The sequence below is a fragment of the Sus scrofa genome, chromosome 3 (genome assembly GCF_000003025.6).
Source record: "Sus scrofa isolate TJ Tabasco breed Duroc chromosome 3, Sscrofa11.1, whole genome shotgun sequence".
NCBI lineage: Eukaryota > Metazoa > Chordata > Mammalia > Artiodactyla > Suidae > Sus > Sus scrofa.
The window spans coordinates 89,893,365-89,921,134 of NC_010445.4; the positions used below are offsets into that span (position 1 = coordinate 89,893,365).

At 33.5% G+C, this 27,770-nt stretch overlaps 1 protein-coding gene across 43 annotated transcripts in view; it reads left to right on the forward strand.

Annotated features, from left to right (window-relative positions):
- NRXN1 (neurexin 1) overlaps positions 1-27,770 on the forward strand; it is a 1,114,780-nt gene that overhangs the window by 93,939 nt on the left and 993,071 nt on the right. For 28 of the 43 annotated variants that reach the window (XM_021088268.1, XM_021088257.1, XM_021088261.1 and 25 more), the window contains exons 3-5: positions 12,123-12,140; positions 15,809-15,838; positions 16,596-16,607. The exons of 9 other annotated variants lie outside the window; for them this stretch is intronic. In XM_021088268.1, the coding sequence (XP_020943927.1) occupies positions 12,123-12,140; positions 15,809-15,838; positions 16,596-16,607 (60 nt within the window). The remainder of the gene's footprint in view (positions 1-12,122; positions 12,141-15,808; positions 15,839-16,595; positions 16,608-27,770) is intronic. 6 more of the 43 variants (XM_021088237.1, XM_021088239.1, XM_021088250.1 and 3 more) reach the window with 3 other exon arrangements.

A 27,770-nucleotide genomic window follows, 5' to 3' on the forward strand; every position in this document is an offset into this window, starting at 1 on the left:
TTTCTAGACCTTCATAATATAGAGGAAAGAACATGGAATTTGGGGTCAGAAGACATGGTTCCCAACATTTAGTCATTTATCTTTATTTAGTCCCTTGTATTTATTGCTTACTATATGCCAGGCACTGTACTAAGAACTGTGTATAAAGTGATGAAGAAAACAGGTACTATTTGTAATACTATCAAGTTTAATAGTTACTTTCTTCTTCAGTGATCTTGGCCACATCACTATGATAATTAAAAAAGATTATGTAAGTGGTTTTGTGAATTTAAGTGACAATTATTGTGTTCTGCTGCATCTCCCTCATCTTCTGCATCATCATTGTCAAATATACTTAAGAAATGACAATCCATGGAGGATTTGCTTGGCAATGACCAATTAATGAGTTGAACTGCCTCAGAATATTTTAATAGATGCTGGTACTAAAGACCTTTGCCCAGTAAAAAATAATTTACTTTGCTCAAATAAAACTGTTTCTAGTTGTTGAAGTTTCTTAAATCTGATGTGAGAATATAGTAACTAAATTTGCCTCACTGTGGCAAATAAATACTGACTATGAAAAGAAATTTACTCATCCTCATCCCACATAGAAGCCAAGTAGGAAATTAAGATAGGAGATTAATTACTCACTAAAACATTTATTAATCAATTCCTATGTGTACACACCATGCTAGCTGCTGAACAAAAGAGGAACAGAAAAACTACCACTCTTAAGCAACCTACAATTTGTACAAGGAAGCATTAATTATAATAATACCATGGCTAACACCATTAAACAGGTATTATCTATACACAAAATGCTTTGCAATCTGTCATTATTGAATAAGTGGTTTTACATCCTTTTCTGCTATGAGCCATAGCCACTCTATGGAATACATCAAACATTTAGCAAGTGAGAAAATTAAAGAAATATTTTTAAGGAATATATCTAGATTTCTAAAACTTATTTGTGGTGACAGAGCCTAGAAGGATTCTAACTCCAAGCTCTTTCTACTTTTCAATTCCTTTTCAGGGAGAATGAGATGAAATATTAAATTATTTTACATTGTCAGGAAATGCCTAGATTTTTCAAGGATTCTTAGTTTCTTAGAGATTGAGTGTTTTTTGTTGACTTCAACAATTTATTTAAATCACTTTTCCTCTCAGTCTTCGACTGTTTTCATATGTATTTACAAACTTAAAAGTATTTAATTATTTAATTTTTTGTGTTAATTGGCTCATTTAAAAATGTCATTTGTATTCACTCAAACTCCATCCAAAATAGTTTCCATCCAACTGTAAGAGAAGCATATTAACTTAAAAAAAGAAAAAGAAAAAAAATGAAGCCATCTATTCAGTAATTCAAAAAATAGCCACTTTTCTACCCTTTTTCCATTGTATTTTGGGAGCATTATTTGCAACATTGGATGTTTTGAATGAAATTTACTTCCAACAGCTGTAAGGTACATATTTCCTAAGGTACTAGGTACTGCCATGAGCTACATTTGCTGGCAGGTATTAGTCATTCCACATATTGGATGACATATTGTATACCTTTTTTTTCTGAGTTATTATTATTATAATATCAAAAATCAATATTACATTTTGTGTCATATTTATTATTTTTTGCGTAGGTGAGTTTTCCCCACTAATACAAGATCTAATATAGTACTGTCTTAGTCCAGGCTGCTGTCACAAAGTGCCATAAACTAGGTGGCTTATAAAAATCATTTATATTTTCCACAATTTTGGAGGCTGGAAGTCTTGAGATCAGCATGCCAGCATGTCAAGTTCTGGTGAGAACTTTCTTCCAGGTTGAAGACTGCTGACTTCATGTTGAATTTTTACATGGTGGAGAACAGAGAGGGCAAGCAACCTCCCTCATGACTCTTAAAAAGGAGCTAATTCCATTTATGAGAGCTCCATTCCTGACTTCATATAATCCTAATTACCACCCAAAGGCACCACCTCCTAATATCATCATATGGAGAAGTAAGGTTTCAACATATGAATTTTGAGGGAATACAAATATTCAGTCCATAACAAGTACTAAGTCATGATGCTACTCTGGTTTTGCAACAGATATTTCATTCGTTGAAAAAAGATAAATATCTAGTTATGTTGTATAATCTCTTTTAAGCCATTCTAATGCCAGAGGCTAGACTTAGATGTCAGATGACCTCAGTACCTTTTGGAAATCATCTGTCCTTTTTAATAGTTTATTTATTTATCAGACAACAGTACATTGGGATATCTAAATTCAATGTTATTCATTAAGGTATTGAGACTGTAAATATATTTTTGTTTCTATTCTTACATTGACTCATTTCTATTTTACTGTGTAAAATGGAGATTGGATGTCACTAATAATTATAAAAAGGTCACTTTTCTATTATAAAGTGAATGATGTTAAATTTTCTCATAGGGCCTACATACTTTAAATACTGAAAATAGACTTAGCAGATCCACTCTAAATTTTTATTGTACAACTTTTTCATTCTTTATGTGGAACTTTTTAGCTCATCATTTTATTTCCTACATGTTTTTGCTACTTTTTTACTTTTACTATTGCTGCAATTATTGCTTCCATATTCAGGGTTTTTTTTTTTTTTTTTTTTTTTTTTTTTTTTTTTGTTCTTCTCACTCATACTTTTTATTTGCTTACTCAGTGGTGCATTTGTTATCATGTTATAGCCCCTTAATAGGATCTTGGACTTTTATATAATTAACTAGAGCTTTGAACTGCTCCTTTAATCCTTTTATACTTCATTGTCTCTGCTGTATTTTAGTGTTACAGAAATGTTGATCCTTTTATTTGCCAATTTGGTTTATTGTCCTATGGTGTATTACTCAATAAGAGGCCTATTTATTTAAGAAGGGACATTTTTGATTTACAATGAGAGAATTCATTGTATGAAAGTATGGGAAGGAGGATACTTTTTATTAATTTGAAAACTGCTGTTATTATTAAACTATTACATAAAAAACATTGTCATAGACTTACAGATAAAATTTGTGACAATAATATTAAATGACCTAATGGGGAATATTGAGAAAAGAATTGATGTTTAGGATGGAGCTTATGAATTGAAGTGGTCATAATAGCATTGCATTGTTACATGTTTTAAATGGGCATATTATGAACTATATCTTGATGAGATTATTTTGAAAATTACGTCTTTATCTTAGAACTTGTTTGGGTTAAAAAAAATGTCTGCATTCCAGTATTTGGAAAGCAGTTTACACAAACATCAAGAAATAATTTTATATCATATTCATGTTATTCTATTTTAAAAATTAAAATAAGCTGTTTTGAATGATGGAAATAGCATTTAAATATACTCTACAGGAGTCCAAAAAAGATAATTTTCTTTAACTTTTAGCATGTTTTCTTAAGCAGTAAATGTCCATTTCAGGAAAAGATAAGACAGGGTATCATAAGGATACTTTAAAAGCTTGTATTTATTGTGATTTGATTTTATCGATCAGTAAATCATCAGATACAGATAGAGTATTTAAGCTTATGGCTCCCTCTTCCAACATGGGCTTGCATTCATATGGGTCTATTTAAATACTAGTACGTTAGCCCAAATGTTTATATATATGAAATATTCAAAGATTTAATTGGTTGCATCTTCGAACAAACTGTTTTCTCCTTAGTCTATAACATAAAATTTTATTTTAAAAAGAGCATGGGAACTTGGACAGGGTAGTTTTTCTTTATACTTGTCTGTTTATTCAGATTTTAAAAGGTTAGAACTTGCTGCTCAGTTCCTAGGAGATTTACTATACAGCATGTATGTAAAAAGAATAAAAGTAATATCTTTATCGGATTTGCATTTTCTAACTAAAATGAAAAGTCAAATGCCCTTTATATGGCAAGTGCATATTAAATTGCCTAAGCTTCTAAAATATTTGACTTGGAATGAAAGTGGTCTTTTGTTTCAGACATTTTAAAAGGGAAGCAAAATGTTTTGTGCTGTGAATGAAATGAACACTTTCTTTTAAATTTTAAAGGCAGCAAGAAATTTATGGAATAATTCTCCTTTTTATTTCTAGTGATTAGAATGCCCATGGATATGCATTTACTAACCTAGGCCTGCTTTTTGCTATTAAACTAAGGCAAGGATTTTATCATTTTTTTTCCTGGGAAATAATTCACTCTAATATTATGGGTAAGAAGTCTAGGCATTTTTTCCCTTCAATAAAGGAAATTAAAGAGTATTAAATTTTTCTTTGACTTTTTAGAATTAATACATAAATGCAGTTAAGAAACATATATTTTCCCTGAAATATTTCTGCCTTCTTGCAACAGGATCAAAGAAATCATAAATAGAATCTTTGTACTCCTCTACTATATTACCTTAAAAAATTAAAGTGACAAAAATCAATGCATTTTGATTATAGACCCAGGAACAGAACACAGCTTTAGTAGACACTTCAGTATTACCCTGTGTTGTCCAAATTCTTCATGTTTATTTTCTTTTTAAAACAGTCTTTGAAATCTACACAAAGTTGAACAGTGATACTTAAAACATACTTTCTCTACATTCTTAGAATCTTCTACATTCTATTAGGGTATCTTGGGCAAGTCAACCAGCCACAGATAATAAAAAGATATATATGATAATGTTTATAAAAGTAGATTTAAGGTGGTTAAGGTTACCCAATAACTAGTATGTTTGTGTGTGTGTGTGTATATATATATATATATATATTCTTATTTATTTTGAACATTTGGAACAAGTTACTTGAGATCTTTGCAACATTTTATATAGAACATTTTATAAAAATTACAATCACTCTGATTGTTTTCTGCTTTCCAGTGATTGCTTCTAAAGATTGCAATGTTTTGGGAGTTCCCGTTGTGGCGCAATGGTTAAGGAATCCAACTAGGAACCATGAGGTTGCGGATTCAATCCCTGGCCTTGCTCAGTGGATTAAGGATCCGGCCTTGCTGTGAGCTGTGGTGTAGGTTGCAGATGCGGCTTGGATCCCGAGTTGCTCTGGCTGTAGCATAGGCCGGCAGCTACAGCTCCGACTAGACCCCTAGCCTGGGAATCTCCATATGCTGTGGAAGCAGCCCTAGAAAAGGCAAAAAGACAAAAAAAAAAAAAAAAAGAAGAAGAATGCAATGTTTTGGATTTACCTTGACATTCCTACATTATACCTAAGAGGTAGAGAATAGCACAGTTTGTAGAAAAACCGCCAACTTACAAATATTAGATTTAACCATTTTTAATTATTGATATTTGACCAATTTTGATCTGAAAGCAATTTTATATGCTCAACCTTGGGTGCTGCTGCACCAAGTCCTTTCAGTCTTTGGAGAAGCAGAAAAATTTTTCGTAACAGTCTTCTTCCTGTTTAAATGTTTTACATTTGAATGGATTATTAGATATTCATTTTAGTCAACTCTGAAAGATTCCTGGAAATTTTTAACGTACTAATTTATTTAGGAAAAAAATAGTTACTTCCCCTTAAAATTATTTTCAATGACTTCTATAAAGCTTTACAGGTAAATAGCCATAAATTGTAAAATATGCATATACCTTGAGTTTTAAACAGTAAAGCAAATGAAAAACTAAAAGCTTTGAAAACTGAAAAATCCTTTTAAGATTTATTGCATTTTTCTTTCCAACCTATTTGGTATATGTGCAAAGATCCTATTGGATTAAAGACATGAACTATTTCTTTTTTTTGAAACAAAATTTTATTTTACCTTATAAATAAGAATGTATGTAAAAGAGTTCCTGTCGTGGCACAGTGGAAACGAATCTGGCTAGGAACCATGAAGTTGTGGGTTCAATGCCTTGCTCAGTGGATTAAGGATCCAGTTTTGCCGCGAGCTGTGGTATAGGTCACAGATGCCTGCAGCTCAGATCCTGTATTGCTGAGGCTGTGGTGTAGGCTGACAGCTGCAGCTCTGATTGGACCCCTAGCCTGAGAACCTCCATATGCTATGGAGGCAGCCCTTTAAAAGCAAAAAAAAAAAAAAAAAAAAAAAAAAGCAAAAAGAATATATGTGTAATACATATTTGGTAAGTTCCTTTGTGGCACATCAAGTTAAGGATCCAGCGTTGCCACTAGAGAGGTGCTGTGTTATGGATTTGATCACTGGCCCCAAACTGGTATGCTACCAGTGTGGCAAAAAAGGAAAGAAAGAAAGAATATATGTATAATTGTTGGCAGGTTAGTTTTATATCATATGAACCATTTTCTATTCAGTGTATACAAATCTAATTTGCTAAGCTCTAAATATAGGACTATTTTTACTATGGTTTACTTAGTCATATTTTCATGCAACGTCCCCTGAATTTAATAACAAAATATATTTTTTTCTCAGTGAAATTAAATAGATTTGTTTGAGAACCTAAGCATATTTGAGTAAAATCAGAAGTATTTGAAAGTTTATTTGAAACCTCTCCATACTAAAATGATTTGTGAAAAAAAACTTTATGCATCTTGCTTGTGTTAGATAGATCTCTCAAATGAAGGGCTATGGGTGTCCTTCAGCAGAAGTTCATCTACTCTCTATTTTAATGTTGGAAAGCCTGGGTTACATTGTGGAATGTTCTCTACTGGTACCACATAAGCCAAAGGATGTTTCCCGTTCATTTGCTCATGAGGAAAGTCACACCTGAGTATTAGCATATTCATAAAACAACTGGAAGAAGTGATATATTAGGGAAGTAGATAGGAATATATTTAAATTTATTTTCCCAAGTCCAAACCAAGAGCTTTCCTACTCTATTTCCTAATATGTGGTGACTCCAGACTCTAAGAAAGGAAGCACTATGCATCAGAACCAGCTGTCTTGGAGAGTTGTGTAACAGTGCTTGAACTTGGGTAGGAAAGTACATGGTAACACTCTGCTCATTGTTAGCTCTTAGTTCCGTATCAGGAAATGTTTATTTCTCAGTGAGCAATAAAACAATAAAAATGAGGACACGCAGTGTAGACTTGCTCTGTCTATGATCCCTGTTGAATGCAATGGTCCTTCCCTGAGTCCAGCTATTGATATGAATATAGAAATGCTAACTCTCAAAGTTTAGATGTAGGGGAGACTTAAGATTATAAAAGCAAAATAAAGACCTGGTAACAGTCTCATGAAAAGAAAATTTGAAATTGTATGCATAATAGTTTATGTGAACTACTCAATATGTACTTTAATTTGTTGACTAGTGACTGTTAAATTCCATTCGGACCATTGAACAGCTTAAACACCAGAAGAATCTGCCATATAATTAGGCTTCATTCTTTCTTCTCATTAATTCCATGATATTCTTGAATCACTGTATTGTACCAGAGGTATAGTCAGACATTGCCCATAATGTTCCTAGGGAAAATGATTTTATAGTTCCAAGTGTGATGCCAGGAATATCTCTGCTGCTTCAAGTTGATTTAGAGTCGCCTCTCTTCTCACTCCAGAACAGTGAAAATAGAGAAAAAATTGACTATTCTAATTGGCTTTTGTCATGCCTGAGGACTCTAGGGTGGGAGTGTCATTTAGGTGAATTTAAAACAAGCTACTGAGTCCACCTGTTCAAAAGCATTTTTGAAACTAGCCAGATTCCTGCTCAGGCTATTTCTTTCCTTTCTTAGGCCTCCATAGTGGACCTTTATACTTCATTTTCTGTTTTCATCTCCTCTTGATTCTGGCTAGCTTTTATCTTCCTTCAGTTGACTGTTGCACAGATCCCACAGAATCAGTGATTTCCTCTATTTCCCAGTCCTTGAAGCAATCAGACTCTTTGAGGTTTTCTAAAGACTTTCACTGCCAACACCAAAATAAAAATAAAATAAAATAAAATAAAGCTCCACCCTGTGCTACCATGGGAACCAGACTCTGCTATTCTGGCATTTTGTCCCACAAATGATGGATACAATCTTGAAAAGTAATGTGAAGAGCTTGAAAGGCGGGGATAGGCACTAGAAAGTTCAAGGTATGTTAAGAAGGAAGTAAAATCATATTCTGCATTCCTCCTTCTGCAGGCTTGAACCTACCACCAGTTTTGCTACTATGTATGCCACCTTGGAGGGTGTGGATCTGAGTGGGGGACCCCTTGTGGTAGTGGCAGTTTTGATGGAGAAGATGTAGAGACAAAAAAATGAAGGGAGTTCCCGTCGTGGCTCAGTGGTTAATGAATCCGACTAGGAAGCATGAGGTTGCATGTTTGACCCCTAGCCTTGCTCAGTGGGTTAAGGATCTGGCATTGCCGTGAGCTGTGGTGTATGTTGCAAACGCGGCTGGGATCTGGCATTTCTGTGGCTCTGATGTAGCCCATTGGCTACAGTTTCAATTAGACCCTTAGCCTGGGAACCTTCATATGCCATGGGTGTGGCCCTAGAAAAAGATGAAAAGACAAAAAAAAAAAAAAAAAAAAAATGAAGGGAGACAGTCAAGGGCACTAGCAGAGAATGAAGGAATCCAAAGAGAGAAAGAAAAGCCCAAGCAGTGGCAGCCTTCTTTTGGCCAATTTTTAATGTAAAATATAGTGCATAAGTTGACTACTGCATGTCCATTTAGATGGTCTTTTATATTGATACATTTAAATACTAATTACACAAAAAAGAATTATCGTGATATTTCACATTTTAATTCACTGATCATGATTTAATTTCTGATTTTTTTACATTGATAAAATGACATTGTTCCCCCTTATTTATTTCTCTCATTCTAGAAATTTACAATTAAGATTATGTATAGAGAACACTGTCGGGAGTTCCCGTCATGGTGCAGTGATTAACGAATCCAACTAGGAACCATGAGGTTGCGGATTCGATCCCCGGCCTCGCTTGGTGGGTTAAGGATCTGGCATTGCCATGAGCTGTGGTGTAGGTCACAGACACGGCTGGGAGCTGGTGTTGCTGTGGCTCTGGTGAAGGCCAGTGGCTACAGCTCAGATTAGACCCATAGCCTGGGAACCTCCATATGCTGTGGGTGTGACCCTAGAAAAGACAAAAAAAAAGATCACTGTCATGATAAGGTAACCGTCCTTGCATTCTTATAATCTGGGGGCAAAGGAGAAACATCTATGGAGATGCTCTTTTATAAATAATTTTAAAACATACAATTTAATAGTCTGCAGCCTCCCTTAGGTCAGCACACAGCCATCATTCTTAACATGACTCATATTCTAGTGCCTGATTTCTCTCTCTGCAAGGGAAGCATGTCTTATTTGAAAGGAAAATAAAATTTGTTATCTTTTCCATGGTTTTATATTCATTATTTTAGCAATCAAAATAAAATAAAAGAGTGTGATTTTATAGGTGACATTGTCATTGTAGTAAAATTTGATTTACTAAGAGATTAAATTCATGCATATAGCAGGATTAGGTCAGCAAAATTAAGAAACCAGGGTTTTCCACACACCAAGAGCTTTTCCTTAACTTGACAATGTCTGCAGGTAAGGCTGGATGGACTGCTTTCTACTTTACACTAAAGCCAAATAAATTGCTTTACCTTTGCACAGTGGCATGCTAATTTCGGCACCTTTCTCTGTTGCTGCTCAAGACCAAAATAGTATTTGATTGCAAAGAAAAGCAAAAGTGGGTGTGATGAGAAAAACTATTATTTTTAAACTTGATGTTCTTTGTTTACTCCAAAAACCAAGTAGAAAGGAAAGAAAAAAGGAAAAATACATGGAAAATGATTGTAAGTGCTAGAGCCATTGCCATTTGTAATTGCTTCTGAATTCTGAAATAACATGGGGATCACTTTGGGTTAATGGGTTTTAAATCAACTAAAGCCAACAATTTGGACACCCAAAGGGAAAGAATAGAATAAACAAGGAAAGAGAAGTTTGTTTCTTATGATTGAATCTGGAAATATGTAGAAACTCAAGGAAAGTCTGTTCTAAGCCAATTTTATTATTATTATTATTTTTAAAATAGAAGTTAATATATTACTTTTCCTTTCACTCTGGGACTTTAAAATAAAAATCTAAGTCTTCTGAAAAGACCATTTTCCTGAGCATGTTCAAGTCAGGATTTGATTACACTTTGGGCATGACATGGATTTACGTACAAGGAGCATCCTTTAGTTAAAAACTGTTTCTCTTTATGAATAAGAACTTAGAAAAATGCTGGATGACTGGCCAGGATCAGTGTGTCACCAGTGGCCCTGTGCCTTAGTTAACAGGGAAAAGAGAACTCACGTTCAGAAGGGATTAAATCAATAACCTTGATTTTATTAGTACACCTTCCTTTTCTGATACCCTACTAAGTACATTTATAAAATTGGTGTCAAGCCTGAGCCTGTTGTATTTTGTTAATTTGTTTTTCATTTTTCTTTCCCTGTTAGACTTTCATTAAGCACCTTACCAAAACCTTTTTCTGAGGCTGTACTACTGCAACCATATTTACCAAGTGACTCTCCTCTAAATTCCCTGGTTTTGTTGTTTTACTCTACATATTTTATAAATTTATGAAAAATGAACATCTTAAATGGGAACTAAATTTCAGAGGATATTATTATAAAACTAAAGGGTATTCTAAACATTAAAAACATCTATATTTTTGTATAATTTCCAATATAAAGCAGTAAAACAGAATTTTAATATTTGTGTCCATGTCATGTCCAGGCTGCCACTGAACACTAAGAAATTCTGTCTAGTTAATTACTTATTTGGAAGATTGTAAACCTAAATCAAATAGGAAATAAATATCACATACCACATATTTCAATTATATTTTTATTTCTTTTAAAATCAACTCCGGTAAACCAAGTATTAGGATGTTATTGTCCACAATTATCAACTAACAGTTTTCCATTATGTATTAAGGCCCACATCAATAAGTACACCAGTGTTGATATTTCAGTTTCCGCCTAATATATTTTCAACAAAATTGATGATTTTTAATTCATTGGTAACTTTAACCATTAAAAAAGCTACTGGTTGAACCTTATGAAATGGTGCATTTATAGTTGTTTTTCTCTCAAGTTTTTACAATTTCCTGTTTTGTTCTTTATAAACACTTTGATCAAATGGCTACTTACAAAATTTAGTTAAATAAATAAAATGTAACAATGAGGCAGGACACATCAACATGGATATAATTTACTGAAAACATTTTGGTAGGTACCGAAAACTTGCCCTCACTCTATTCCCATGAAACAACTTTTCCTTCCATTTCTTACTTAGATGGCAAACCCTTGTGTCTCAAATAGTACTTGAACTGAGTAATAGATACTAGTGATATTTTAAATTCCATACACTTACATAGACTATGTGTATAGGAAAGACATACACAATCTGATTATATATATATGTGTGTTTATATATACACATATGGAAATATACTTAAATAAATATATGAAAATATATAATATATATACATATGGAAATGTAAGGGAAAGTTCACCCATTGTTATCATTATCCTAACTACATTCATATTTACAGCCTAAATAGAAGTACAAGCTGAATAAATCTTGGTAAATTTTGCCTAATGGACAGCTCTCATATGGACTTCCTTGTAATAATTTCTTTTCTACTTAACATTTTTCAAAGTGTTTTTTAATAATCTGCAATAAACTATCACCATTTGCAACAAAATAAGAACACGTTATAAACAAACTAAATAAATAATAGATTTTAAGTGCATAAATTTGTTATGTTTATTTAAGGAAAGAAATTGAAGTCTTAGAAATATTTAAAGGTATTGGTAGTAATTGGATTCCACATTTAGGAGAACTGGAATTGCTTTAATTGAAATTTCATGGCTATTTGCAGTGAAATTTTCTGTTTCCTTTGTCCTTGTAATTCCAAATCAGAATTTAGAAGTAGAGTCTTTCAGAATTGTTATGTTTAAAAAGCTCAGAAAGTAATTGCCTAGGAAAACCATGCCAGCAACATGTAGGAGTAATGTTTGTTTTACACAGGGCAGTTAAGACTCTTTAAAATAGTTTGATCAGGACACAGCACTATGACTGTAACTGTCTCATGTTCTTTAAATGCTGCCAATGGGAGGGAATCCGCTTCCCTTGATTGTGTTTTCCCCTTTGAATGGGAGTGATGGAGCATTCTGCATGATGTGTTTGGTGCCTTGCATGAAAAAGACATGCAAAGGCAAGGTCCAGTCTGCATGCTGCTTAATGAATGTTTTTCCTTTTCTCTCCCTCCTTGTCATGTGCTTTCAGAAGACAACAATGTTGAAGGTGGGTGCTTTCTACTTTATTTTTCAACTCTCATTTGCCTTTTATTTCTTAGTATTTATAGAGTACATCTCGAATGTAGACGGTAAGTTGAACTTTTTTCTGAGTATTTCCTGATTTCTGGATTGTGTATCATTTTTCATGTAGAACACACCCTCAACTCCATCAACCCCAGCTCTATGAAGCTCCTTCAGCCTTAACTCCAACCTTTGATGGACTTCAGCATTCCATATGAACCTTAGAGTGCTTATTTTGGGTTCTATGTGGAAAAATGACACAATCCTCCTTTTTTTTTATTTTAAATGAGAAAGTATTCATTTGCAGTTTCAAAACGCAGTGCATGATTCTTTCTCCATTTTTCCTTCATCAAAATGATTTCTTTTCTTTTGGAAATGTTCAGCATTATATCATCTTTAGCCCATTGGTTTAGTTTCAAAAATTTGATTTATAAAAAGAACACAAAATAAAGTACTGACTATAAGGGTGTAAATTTAGATTAAAAAGTAAGCCATTGACCAGTGGAAATGAAAGCATATAGCAGTCCAGCATGATTACTGGTAAGTATATTTGTAATATTCTGTGTCTGTAAAATAAAATTATGGCATTTGTTCAAGGTTTTCTAAAATTATCACTATGAAGGAATTTTGAGCTTATACACTTTTTCCTGTAGAATCTAACAAACTAAAACATATTTCAACATACTTACCTTTGAAGAACTTAAATGCATTAGTCCACGTGCTGCCAAACAAATATGTAAAGGATAAAAATACAAAAGTACTAGGAAGAACAAAGAATTGTGAAAGGGAAGATGATGCTCTATCAACTTATCTAATCACAGCATTATCAGTTCTTGCATAAACAATTTACTAACTTACTAATATCCACATGTCAGAAGAAAGTGTTTAGCATATTTAATTTAATTGTATGTTAATTTTTCTTTTTTTGTGGCTGCACTTGTGGCATATGGAAGTTTCTGGGCTAGGGATTGAATCCTAGCCACAGCTGCAGCAAGGCCAGATACTTTAACCCACTGTGTCAGGCTGAGGATTGAACTATGCCTCCATAACGACCCAAGCCACCGCAGGTGGACTGCCAACCCACTGTGCCACAGTGGGAACTCCTAGCATATTCTATTTTGCTACAGCATTTTAAAATACAGTTATTAATACTGTTCATTTCTACATTATGATAGATTCCTCGGAAATACAGTCCCTATCTGGCGTTACAGATAAACAGCCATTAAAATTTTACCAAGATTTGATGTCTCAAAGAATTATTCATGATAATACAAAGTTAGTAGCAGGTTTCAACATATTATTTGTGATTCTTTCGTGGGCAACACAATTGCTTGGTTGCTGAACATTTCTGATTCATTAAGTAAAATAGATTAAAACTTTAAAAGCAACTATCGATGACTGTTTTTCCAATTGTTGCTTCTGGATATGGCTTCTGTTTTTCTATACTATAATTTTAATAACGTGTGAGTCTGTGCTTGATAAAGTTATTACCATACAGGTCTGACTGACATCTTTCAAAATCAGTCTCATTTATAATTTGCATGTTATTTGAGATTGGCATTTCTTTAACCATTCTGTAAAGTGTTCCATGTTTCTGTTCTTTCCTCTTTAAATCCACTTGCATTCCAGGGGGCTTTAAAGTTGCTTAATAAGCTTGAGTGCCTCTCCCCTCACATATACTCATCCTGTGAAAAATTTTGACAAGATTTTCAGAGTGTAGGCTCATAAACTATCATGATAAAGTTTATTCAATCACAATTTTTAAAATCCCTATTTATAACTCCTCTTCGGCAATACAGTGTAGCTCTCTGAGAGTAAGGAAGTTTAGCACGAACAATATGAATGTTTCTGAGATTTTTAAATTTCTGTCCTGAATAAGGTGGTCTTAAAAATTATTAGTGTGATCTAAAAGTTATACAGAGCTAATTTCCTTGATTTAGTCTGCAAATAAGTTATAAGCTATTATGAGGAATAATATGTAGAGGAGTTTAAAAATTGAAATTAAATTAAAATTACATAATCTGGACAGATAAGCTACTGTTCCTAAGCATGTAAAATATCATGAATCATCAATAGATCATAAACTTTTTCATCTGATTGTGTGATTTTTTTTTAATTAAAATCACTTGGAAAATATTTTTAAAAAGCTAGATTAAACATTAAGCTAATATGTTAAACATTTTTCACATTGTGATTATATGATGATTTGTAATTGTACCTTCCCAACAGGAATATTTAAATACCCCTTATATTTTTAAGGAAATAATACCAATAATTTCAATACTGATGCAAGTAATATAGAATGTTATGTAGTTCAAAGTCTCAAATATATTTGAAACAACACTGGGAAATGAAATATAAATTTTATTAAAGTTGTATGTATACTATATTGCTCTAACACTTTCCCATCCTCTTGAAGAGGAGCTTTATTTTTAAATTTAGAAAAGAGAACTAGGAATTAATGCTGAAAAGTAAAATGTATCTCTTGGATGTCGAAGAAGTTTTTTAAAGAACATTACTAGTTTTCTTTAGAAAAGGCATGCTCTTCTATCTGAAATTGTCAAGCAAGAGTTAAAAATAATTTTGGAGTTCCCGTTGTGACACAGTGGTTAACGAATCCAACTAGGAACCATGAGGTTGCGGGTTCGATCCCTGGTCTTGCTCAGTGGGTTAAGGACCCGGCATTGCCGTGAGCTGTGATGTAGGTCGCAGATGTGGCTCTGAGCCTACGTTGCTGTGGCTCTGGCGTGGGCCGGCAGCTACAGCTCTGATTAGACCCCTAGCCTGGGAACCTCCATATGCCAGGGAGCGGCCCTAGAAAAGACAAAAAGAAAAAAAATAAAGAGTTAAAAATAATTTAAATAAATAGAGGGAATTCAATATTTTCAGAAAACTTCCTTGATAAAATCATATCTTAAATATACTCGTATTAACTCATAGTTTGGTATTTAAATTATGTTTAAGTAAAATACTAAGTAATTTTGTTCTCCATGGAAAATTACATAGCCTATTTAAAGATGATCCATTGTTTCTTAAAAACATTATTCTGTGATAAATTCTAACTTTACAACTGCATGTCTGATGTTCTTTTTTATATTTGAACAAGCTTAGTCAATTGCTACATGTGTCAGGCAAGGAGCCATCTCTGCATTCTCATTTCAGTGTCACTAAGGATTTTTTTTCATTTAATTATAAAATTTCTCATTTTTTGATGAGGGGAAAAAGATCAGACCCAGCCCATGTTTCAGGTATTCCTTTGGGTTTTAAAAAAATAAAATTTCATCACCAAAGAACGGCAAGCCCCGTGAGGGCAGTGTTCAAAATAGTCTCATCAAAGGGCATGAAGGGCAGATGCAGAATTGGAGGGATTGGTTGGATTTTAAGTCATGCTCTCATGCTCTTGAATATTCCAACTGCTTTGTGGAAGAAATACACAGTGCAGCATATGCAAGTGTTTAAATTGCAGTTTTATAACTCTTTGCCCCTAAGCATTCCAACCAGGAGTTGAAAGAATGCTTTTTGATTTGCCTCTGTGATACAGACATGTCTCATAGGAAACAAGATGTCTGTCACTGAACATTTTTGTCACTGCGACAACCCTGCCTTCCCATGCTCCCTTGTTTATTGCTGACTGTGCTCTTGTTTCCCTTCAAGGTCTGGCGCACCTGATGATGGGCGACCAAGGTATGGGCTCTGTTCCTTTTCCACTCTGCTTCCAGTGTTTTCTTGTTCTGTAGCTGCTTTCAAACCATCACTGCAAAGAATGGGCAAATGCTTGCAATTTATCTGGCTGCAAATTAAATACATAACTTTTGTTCGCATTTTTTCATGTTTTTTTCCCCTTTATTTGTTGGTTTGATATTGGTTTGCTATTTTGATTTTTATTTTCCTTCATTGTTTGCACTGTAATATCTGCAAATAAATGAGACATAGAATGAAAGTTTCCATACATTTATCAGCATATGCAGTTAAGTGTGGTTATAGTAAAGAAAAATTAAGAACCATCAGAAATCAATATATGAAAGAAGACATTCAGTTTAACCTCTTGCATCCAGAGTCCATTTTTCACCCATGCATGGCAGTTTGGAAACATGCAGACATCTTTGGCTTCTGGCTTCTTGAATGCTGAGTATAGTGTTTCACAAAATCAATACTCTTTCTACCTATAGTTATTGTGTATCTCCTTTTTGTATTGTCTTTTAAAGTGAGCATGGGCTTTCCAATTTCCTTGCATGTATTGCCTTTAAAAAGGCAAAGTTCTCAACATGTACTGATTTTATCTCCTTATGTTTTCAAACCTTTATTTATACTTTCTTGTTTGTTTAATTTTCAAAGAGTAGTGCATTTACATAAATTCATAATTCTTATTGTTGTTTCTCTCCTCTTTATTCTCTTTGTATGGAAATCCTTTCTTCATGGAACCATTTCATCAAACCCATAGGTAAAAGTAAAGGTATTACATTATTTTATTTCTTCTTAATATCATCTATATGAATTAAAGTGTGTCTATATTATGCAAATATATTTAGACCTTTTGGCATTAGTAATGGGCACTAGGAGGTAGGTATGAGCGGTAATGAATATTTTATGAATTTAAGGTAAGACAAATCCATCAAAATATTTCCCTCCTTTTCTTCTTGGTCTTTAGAGTGATTTTTTTTTTTTCATGTCAGCTGCTTACATAATTAGTATATTTAGAAATTAGTTACCGGTTTCAGTGTCAGTTTTTGCAGTATCATTTAGTGATAGTTAAATGATGAATGTAGCCACCATAAATATATCATCCTTAAACATTTAACTCTGGAGCACACCCGCCCTAGCCGTTATGCCTTGGGATGTAAGTCTAAGCATGTGCAGCATTGAAGTGGTACTGCTGGAGGCTTATCAGCTTGTGGTCTGCTAGATGTCATATATACACATTGACTCCATGGTAACCTGAAAAGGCAGTGTCGTGCAAGAGACAAAGGAGATTCCAAGACTATTCTTTCTTTTGTGCATACTAACTTTGCTTTAAGAACCTTATCAACCAGGTATACATTTCTGCATCATTTGGTAAGTCAGGCATGTGTACTCTTTGACAGTATTGGTGCCAAATTTAAAAGCATGCTTAGTTTGCCATTTAGAACCATCCACCTGTGTTTAGTGTTTTCACTAAAAAGAGAAGTAGATATACAGCTGTGGTAATATGTATCATAGCCTTTAAATAAACCATTTTTGACTATGTATTAGTGAATGTGCCCTTGGTCTCTAGTTTTGTTTTATATTGTTTTTTACAGAGTTTTTTCTTTGTAATATTTTAAACGCAAGCATGTGTTTCTTTGAATTCTCTCAATCTTTCTTTTTCTCTGAATCTTAATTAGTGAATTGGGACCAAACATCACAGTTCTGCATTTTTATAGTGTCATCTAGCAAGGAAACTTTTCTGTTTGAAAAAGCACCTGAACATGAGTGTGGCAATAAGTAAGAAGTGATATCAAAGTTTTAAATGTAGGAAATGAAACTTTAGAAACAAACGTTGTTTGGCTACTTTGAGCCAATAAAATGAGAATATACACTTTTGCAGTTTGTGATTTGGCCAACCATTTCTAATAACATATTTTAATCTTATTTTAAGCCTTCACCAAATACATAAATAACAATATGTATCAATTTTTAAGAGATTTTTGTAGCTTTGGGGACACTTTCTAAACTTTTTTTGAGGCCAAATTCCCGTTGCCTCCCTTTGTTGAGTGGGCATTTTCCACCATGTTCCTTAGTGTAGGACTCATGATGGCATAGAGGCAACTATGTATTTTATTTTACTGGCTGAGTGAAATTCATGTATATGTGTTTGTATATATGCATGTATGTATTTGTATGAATGCATGTGTATGCATAAACTTTCTAAATATACACACATATGTATTCATTATGTTGTGAAAAAATAACTCTCTTAAAATAATATTCTAATTATATAACCATTAAACTCTACATATGGAATAATTCATGTTTATACCTAGCCAGTATTCATTTTGGTGTAATTAATGTTGTGTCACTTAACTTTATTCAGTTTTACTATGTCTGTCATAAATGTTTTCTGTTGGCATGTGTGTTAAACATATTTTTACTTCACCAGTTTTCATCAAATTTTATTCCTCAATCAGCACAAAACTACACAGGACAGGAATTTGGTTTTTTCTTTATGCTCTTCTTCTGTTAATAGGACCAGAATGCTTTTTGAAGTTAAATGGGAAAAGAAGACTTTAAGATGTGCTTGAGTATTGTGCAAATCAGAGTGATCACTTTTACACGTTGTTAGTTAATTTATATAGAAATGAGAAACATTTTTGTCTTCATTAGTTGAAAATTAATTCAATAAATCTGTATTTTTCTTTGATGTGGTATCCATATTTAACGAGTGCCAGTAAAATAGGGAATGCACACAGGTGCGTAAGTTAGTTTAAATGACAGAAATAGAAGTGCTGTGAGAGTAGTAAAAAGTGTGATCAGTGATTGGCATTCAGAAAAGAAAAAGATAATGTGAATCAGGATCTCTTTTAGGAAGATATCCCTGCCTTGTGCCACCTGTTGGAGGAGTCAAAAATGTCTAGAAACTTTACAGTGTAGCTTCCTGTATCAGGTTATATCCTAGTTGTGCATAAAACATGTGTTAAACAGACCCACTCTAAAATAACTGACTTGAATTGTAGATTCGCGCTCCTCAAATCTTTCCCTCAAAATGTAATCCTGGAGCATTTTTATTGCCACCACTTTTCTCTTTAGGAGTAGTGAATTCAGGTGCTCTAGAATGAACATCTGTGGATTAGTCTTTCTCCTTTTTGAATCCAGAAGCAAAAGTAGTTTCAAGAACATTATTGCTGTCATTTTTATTTCTTCTGTATAGATTCTTAAATATTTTCTGAATTTTTAAAATGTCCAATGATAGATTGTATTTCATTTTTTTAAAAAAAGTAATTAAAACAAAAGAACATTTCTTCTGATAACTTTCTTCACCCTCCTCCCCAGGCTGCTTTCTAGAGGTAAGCACTGGTATCACTTTGTGATATGTCCTTACAGAGTATGGCCTTCCATACTCTGTAATTAATTCTCCAGGGTTTGAAAACTGCAGAATTCCATATCATATGTACATGACAAAAAACAGATTAGTCAGCTGGAAATGTGTTGATTCTCATTGCTGTGTGCTGGCAAATTCATAATGGATGAAATGGAAGTTTTGTCTCTTTTTCGGTAGACCATCATGCCTCATTTTTTCACTTGGTCATTCTATTTTCCAATTTTAGAGTTGCTTATTTGGATTTGTTTTTCTTTTTTTATACACAAGGATTTCACCTTATAAACTGATTACAGTTAGAAATAAACTTTGAGGTAGCTGAAGAGAAATAGTATTCAGGACCAACCTGATCTGTTGGTTGTGGCTAGATGGATTCAGAATTGTCTCTGTGACTTTGCATTTGCTTGCCTGTCAGGCTTGAAATTTGTCCCTGGTGCTGTTAGGACTATTGATAATATTAACTTTATTCTCCACTCTGTTTAGAATTTAGATTTATCTATTTGCCTGAGAATATTCTTTTGTTTTTGATATTTTTCTGTGTATGTTTAATGGGTCATTTCATTCCAACGATGTTTTTATTTATATTTCACTATTATTTGAAAAAAATTAATGACCATTTAAATCAGAAAATGTCAAAGAAAGTTACACTGCAAATCCAGCCATTGTGGCTGGTTAGTCACTTGGGAGCACAGTTAAAATTTGTCAGTTAAATGTTGGTGCTTTGCTTGGAAGCCTATCTTTTCCATCATCACAATCATTGTAATTGTATATATTTATGTGAGTGATTATATATTTAATGTCAACTTTTCCTAGTAGAATGTAAGCTCCATGCGGGCAGGAAGCCTGTCTTTCTTCTTGACCATTATATTTCCAGAATATTTTCCTTAATTGTATCTTGAATTTGCCATTCTCATGACTTAGGTATGTGTGTCTTCGGGCCAGGGAGCGGGGGACATAGTGGAAGAGGTGGTTGTAGAGGAGGCTATGGAGAGTTGGAATGGACATAGTAGAGGGTGGAAAAGGAAGAAGAAATGTATTCAAATAACTAAAAAAATTGTAGCAACAGATTATATTGAATACTCTCCATGTCTTTGAACTTCTTTTACTTCCTATCATTCATATCCTTTTCCAAAGTTGCAGTATTTCTTTCTAGTAAGACATCCTTCTCATATCATTTTAATATGTTTTAGCTTATGCATAGCAGTGGTCCTGTAAGAAAATAAAGTCAATGTAATTTTGTGCCTGATGGTTTTCAAAATTTGTAACGTGATTCACTGTCACTGTGACAAATAATCATATTTTATTTTCTAATTTTCACTATTTGTGTAATAACAGGTACAGGACTTTCCTGAAATTCACACCTGATCTTAAGCTATCTTACGTGGTTTCCATGAGTTCTTTTTTTTTTTTTAACTATATCAACTGTGATGTACTGTAAGACCTGTGTTTAAATTAGGCTGGATTGTAAGCTCTCAGAAAAACCAGAATTTGTATTATCTTGTGATATGAGCATATTTGCTATTCATTGCATTAAAAAATCCTCCAACATATTTGCAAAATAAATGTCCATTTGATGCTTTCAAATGTTTATCATTTGATTGTCCAGGTTTCTCATGTTACTAGAAAACAAGGTATTATATGTACAGTTGTCAAGCATGTAATTACACATTTTAAAAGTGCTTAAATTTTATTGTTTTTGTGAAAATGAAGATATTAAAGGAGAGTAATTATAGAGGACAGATTTTTCTCATAATCGCTTGTGTTAATACCTATATATAATTGACTCCACTTGACTGATAAGCAATATCAAAGATTATGTATTTTAAAAATTATCTGTAATATCAAAGCATAGCTAATATTCCTTTTACTCTTGAAATAGATTTAATATTATTAATACTTAGAGAAGATTGAAGTATTTAGTATCCTTATACATTTTCATTTGTTTCCATGGTTTTTGTTATCATCTTTCAATTCTTCTGTTGCTATGTAGCTAATTTGTGAAGTGTACAATTTCCAATCACTAACATCATGATGTGTATTTGTTTTATAACTCTGAAATACATTTTTCTGTGGCTTCTGATGTAGAACTAATTTAATTTTGAAAATATCACATTTATCTTCTTTGTATGTCTTCTTAAATCATATTTCTTCATTTAGGTTCAAAATATTAACCATTCTATATTGTTCAGAAGCATTTGTGAACATTGACGGAATCTTAACTGCATTGAAATGCCTATGTGTGCTGTGCTTGCAACTAAAACCTAGTTTATTTTGGTTCATCTATTACGACTTCTGCTGTTTCGGTGCTGGATACTCCTCATTCACAGCCACAGAACATGGAGAGACCAGAATTTCATGTAATGAATTCAGACATTACATATCTACTTCATTAGTATGATAAACATAAGAGGTTATATGACTGTTTAGAATTCGGTATTTCTTTTGCAGTTCTCCTTTAGCCTACATGCCCATCAGTTCTGAGAAAAATCAAGAAAATCTACTTGAGGAATACATATTTATGTACTATCTTTTGCAATTTAATCAATTTTATCATTATATTTATTTCTGATAAGAGTCCCAGCTTCTTTTTATCTTAGTACTCTAGCTCTTTGATGAGAAGTTTCCTGTTCATATTCTGTAAACATTTATGACATTGAGTAACTGGTAAACTAAACAAGCCTTTTGTTAGGCTCATAGTGGATTAATTAATCCTCAAAGAAGAACACAAAAAGGACTCTCCACAGTCTTAAAGATTAAGGTAGTATAAATATAAATTTATATGATTCACCAAAATGGATCACAATAACAAAACATTTATTTATATTATGGCATATTGAGTTTTAAAAAGATTTTTATTTTTCCAAAATAATTATTTTTATCTTATTTATCTGTTTTGAATGTATTTCTGTTAATCTAGATTTAAAAAAAATAAAATTAAAGCAGGGTGGTAAGAAAATATTTCTTGAATTGAGTTGGCCTGTGGTTTTAAAGAATTCCCCAGAGTGCTCAGCTCATATACTAGAGAGATTTGAAACTTTTGTTAGAATCATGGAATTTTTGAGCAAGAAAGGACATTACAGATTATCTTAAAAAATTGTTGACACTTTTAATTGTAAGGAATAATAGGAGATACTGCTTTTTATGATAGATAAAACACTGTGGATACTTTGAACTAAAATAACATATAGAATAACCAACTTTAGGGAGACCAATTTAAAGATTTTCCTCCACTTATACACTAATAGTCATGAAGCAGGGTTTTCTTAAAAAATCAATTTAGAGGTAGTATGAAGAAAAATAATTATAGAGTACTATATAAGATGCTGTTATTTCTCAGTTTGAAGGTTTCATTTTAGGGGAGTCTCTACCTTTAACAGGGGAGAAAGAAAGTGTGGTGAATAAGGATCATGAAATCATAAGATTTGGGTTCAGATCCTATATTTGCTTTTTACTGCCTTGGGTAAGTAATTTAGCCTTACACATCTAAATATTATGATCTTTATTGTTAGTTAATAAAAATACTCCCTGCTCAAGGAATTGTTACATGAAAAATTGTAAGAGAAGTTAAAAGTTGTTTTTTTTTCCAATGGTGGCAGTAAAATTAAACATCCTATGTATGTTTTGATTAAATGAATTTGAAACTAATGATTTGTAATCTGCCCAAGGTGTTTTTTTTTTTAAGTTATTAACATCTTAATATCTTCTGCCAATCCTACGAATACCCTATAATCTATGATTCTGTGATTGTTAGGTTATAACTAACTGGTTATCAGTATCTTGATGGTCCATACTACAAAGAACATTGGTACAGTAAAGCATGAAAAGTTGATTCTGCTCAGTCAAAGGTATTTAGATATTTCAGTAACTCTTCTGACTTTCACAGTTCTCTTGCATACAAGGATGAAGTCAAAATGGATTTGCCTCCCCTTTGAACAAACCTAGCAGTTCAGTGACAAATGCTGATTTTTTAGTGACTAATGCAAATTTATGGGCTAAAGGGGGCAGGGAGATAAATGTTTTCACATGGACTGGAAGTGTCACCTAGAGAAAAGTTTTTTATGAGTTAATATTTTGCCTCATTAACAACTTCATAGAGTGATATATGAGATGAGCTTAAAATAACCACTTAGTCACCCAAAGATCAATTTTCAAAGAAAAGCTTAATTAGGGACTTTTCTTCGATAGGTATCTTTGTGGAAAAAATAACATAATTATCTCAATTTACTTAAGTTATTGGTTAATACCTTTACCTCCTTCAAGATTTTGCTCAAATTCCAGCTGAGTCTCAAGGGACTTCTTTTGACAGTCCCATTTAATACTATGATTTGCCCCTTTCCTGAATTGTCTTAACCCAATCTAGTTTCTCTTCCATAACAATTATTTTAACACACTTTAAAATGTTTTCATTTATTTCGTTTACTGTTCATTGTCTGTCTTTGTTCCTCTGCCCTGCCTTGGTGTATCTCAGGGGCCCTTAGAACAGTGGCTGGCACAAGTAGGGACTCAAGTATACTTGTTTAATGATTGACTGACTAATTGGTCAAACAAGTTTATACAATTTCCTTTTAGACTTTACACACTGATTTTCAAATTTCCTTTTCCTTTTTGCTTCAAGGTGAATCTTCCAAAAAAGGATGAACAAATAAGATCAATAAAACCAGAAAATTTTTTCTTGAACTTGGAGTGAGGAAAACTCAGACCTTTGATCTTTTGATCTTCCTCATCCTGTCCCCAGATTAAGTGGTCTCAGAGTTTGGAAGGGATTTGTAAACCACTCCATGAACCACTGATGGTCAAGCCTTTCCTTTAAAATTCCTCTAAAATCAGGCTTTTTTTTTTTTTTTTTTTTTTTTTTTTTTTGTCTTTTTGCCATTTCTTGGGCCACTCCCACAGCACATGGAGGTTTCCAGGCTAGGGGTCCAATCAGAGCCAGTCTACGCCAGAGCCACGGCGACGTGGGATCCAAGCTGCCTCTGCAACCTACACCACAGCTCACGGCAACGCTGGATCCTTAACCCACTGAGCAAGGCCAGGGATGGAACCCGCAACCTCGTGGTTCCTACTCGGATTTGTTAACCACTGCGCCACGACGGGAAATCCAATCAGTCTTTTTTTTTTTTTTTTTTTTTTGAGATTGTCTCACGTTTTGAAGTTTTATTGAAGTAGAATTGATTTACAAGGTTGTGATAAATTTTGTTATACAACAGAGTGATTCAGTTGTACCTTTACACACATCCATTCTTTTTCAGATTCTTTTCCCACATAGACCATCAAATAATACTGGGTAGAGTTCCCTCTGCCATACAGCAGGTCCTAATAATCAGTCTTAAATGAGTATTTCTTTAAGAAGAGAATAAAATTCATCTTTGTATTCTCTGTGGGTATATAGGTAACAGGAAGAAGCTCCTGGAAGTTTGGCTTCTAACTAGTGTGATTCATTGTGACTTTCAGGAAGTACCTTTTGGCAACTGCTGACAGAATGAAAATTTCAAAGAATGAAGTGTATCCTCGTGTACTTTGTGTTCATGGAGCTTATCTGGTGTTTCTTGTATTAAAGAAATAAATTATTTCTTCCAGGTCTTCATATAGCTATATACACCTAAAGGGCCTTTGACTTTTTCCCAGCATGGGGATAAATGATCATATGTTCAACTAGATGATTTATTGAGTGGTCAAATCTGCAGTCAGCTAAACTAAACTATGGAACTTAAGGGAAAGAATTACAGTGGTAGGAAATCTGTGAATTTAAAAGCAGCAACAAAACTTGAAGGCCTAAAGCCATATTTTCTTTAAAATGAGTACGTTATTTGTCCTTTTCGGTAGAAATAGCTAGCGGTGGAGAAAGCAGGGGAAGGGGAAGAGAGAGAGAGAGAGAGAGAGAGAGAGAGAGGCAGGCAAGGAGGGGGAAATAGAGAATTCTCTCTAGAAAGAATGAAAATGGTTTCATTCAATTTTAGTCATTATTACTTAAATTACCAATGAGATTCTTCTGTATTTGGGACTGTCGCATATTGCAAAGCCATAGCTTTTCAGAATGGATGTTTTCAAGATTTTTGACATTAAGAAATATAAACACAAGGATAGTAATAGTCACCACTTTTCAGAACATGTCTTTACACATTCAAATTATATCTGCTTATATAAAATGTGTACTCCACTAAGGGTTTTTTCTTTTCTGCTTGGCTTGTTTTCCTGTGGATTACTGTGTGCCTATGACCACATGATACCTCATTCAGAATTGTAGCAGCTGAAATAATCTCCTGTAATTATTAATGTTTATATCTTCAACTGAGTAAAAAGGGTGAAGGGAAGTAACCAGAGGTATGAAGTAAGAATAGTATTTTCTTTCACCTTAAATAATATATTTTTTTCACATAGCCCATATATAAATCAGAAAATAAGTCTACTGAGACAGTGGATAAGATAATTCAGAAAATTAAAATGACTTGTGTGATATATGAAATTTCTAAGCCATATGTTACTTTTTTGGCCTGAATTAGGTGGTCAACTGACCCAATTTTTCAGTTAATTTTCTGGACTTGGCATTATAAAGTCATTAGACATTTGGAGAAAATTAAGTTACTCCATTCAAGGAAATAGTAAAATTTAGACTGGGCTAAAGTGCTGCCAGAGGGATGGAAATCCCTAAATTCACCAGTTGTGACTTCAGTTCACAAGGAAATACTCATTCACAAGCGAAGAATAATTTTTTTTGCATATTGCTCTTGGCAAAATATGCCAGAAATCTTTTGCTAAACTTAGTGAACATATTTTTGATGCTATGCTGATTTAAAAGAATTACATGATATTTTGTTATGAGTATCTTTCCTGTGATTACTTAAATAAAAGAATGTATTATCTGACAGGTAGTCAGCAGGACATAGGACTTGAATTGCTTCCCTGGCAGTATGGTTGGGTTTGCACTGACTCATCTGCGCTTGCTGTGACCAGTGGCATTCTTTCTAATAGGATTGGGTGAAATTAGGAGTCATTCAATGTGATGGAAAGAGAGAAGCCAGTCTGTCCAAAATAAAGCCAAAACCTGGACTAGTGAGTGTGAGGACAATTTGGTTGGACTTTTGCCCTCTCATTATTTGTAAGGAATAATATCACGGCCTATTACGCTATGTCACTGCTCCTTTTTTCCCCAAGTATTTCACATCTGTCATTCCCTAATTAGAAGAATGCCTTGTATAAAGAAAAGTCACTGTTTAGGCAGGACTGGTCAAGCAGCTTATTTCCCTGTAAGAACATCTGAACAGTCTCTCAAACACCATTACACACCCTGTCCTCATTACCATTGTTTTAACCCAAAGGTTTTCAGGTTGGTTGCCTGGCCCTCCCCCTCCTCTCCCTTTCCTCTCCCCCACCACCAATCATCTGGGGGATTTAAAAAATAAACACTTTCAGGGAATCTAACAGATCATTTTATTCAGTAGGTCTATGGTGGATTATAATCCTGTACCTTAAAAAGCCTCTCCAATTCCCTAAGAAGCCTCTAAAGCATAGCCATTTTATGCAGAGTGTTACCAACACATCTAATTGGTTTTTGTCCTCTAAGAGTTGATGATTTGGTCTTCATGGTGATGCAGAGTGGTTTTTTTGTTTGTTTGTTTTTTTCTTACAGGAACACTGTACAGTTTGTCAATTCAATTCATATTGCTTCTGTGTTGAAAGATTTTCCTCACTAATAAATAAAAATAATTATTATCTAGCTTTAAGAGAAACGACTGGGAAAGGAGATACAGACATTCAGTTAGGCCTACCTTTATCCTTGAAAATAAACAATTGGCTTCTACACAAGAAAAATATCACTGGACTCTTTGCAACCTTGTGGTACAGGTGATTAAAACTTTCATTGTGTAGAGTTCAGATAGCTGCTTTAAAAAACTGAAAAAAAAAAGACTCAAATTGAATATGCGGCAATATTTAAACTTTGATGTGTTGCCTACCCGTGGATAACTTTGTAATATATTTTAGGATCATTGTCCATAATGGACCACAGTAAAGAGATTCAGACAAAGGGAAAGCTGAGCAAAAAGAGTGGCACAAATGTATCTTTATACAATGGGAAAAATTGATTATAATGACTTTTTTCTTTTTACTGGAGATTGTGGTGAAAGGGTCATTAAATAAAATAGGAATAAGTCATTTCTACAGAAGTCATACTTCAAAGCGGGAAATTTGGTCTCTGCAGTCGCTGTAGAAAAAGAGGTTATTTTATTATGAGTCATTTCAGAAATAACAGACACAGGCATAAAAATTGAGGAGAGATATACCATTTGATTTTTAAAAATCTACAGAAGGAAGTGGTTAAGGAGTGGTGTGCGTACAAGCAATAGCAAGGAGAGGAGTGTGGAGGTGAGAAAGCCAAATTCCTGGGGGTGGGGGTAAGGGAAGATAGATGATTACCTGAGACAGCAAGACATGGTTTCTTCAGGTGGAAAAGAATAAAGAAAAGTTTATTCTTGAAAGGGGATGCAATGAAATAGAACATTAGACAACTAGACAAGTAATTGTTAGTGTGAATGAAACATATGGATGGGATTGTCCAGCCCTTGGGTG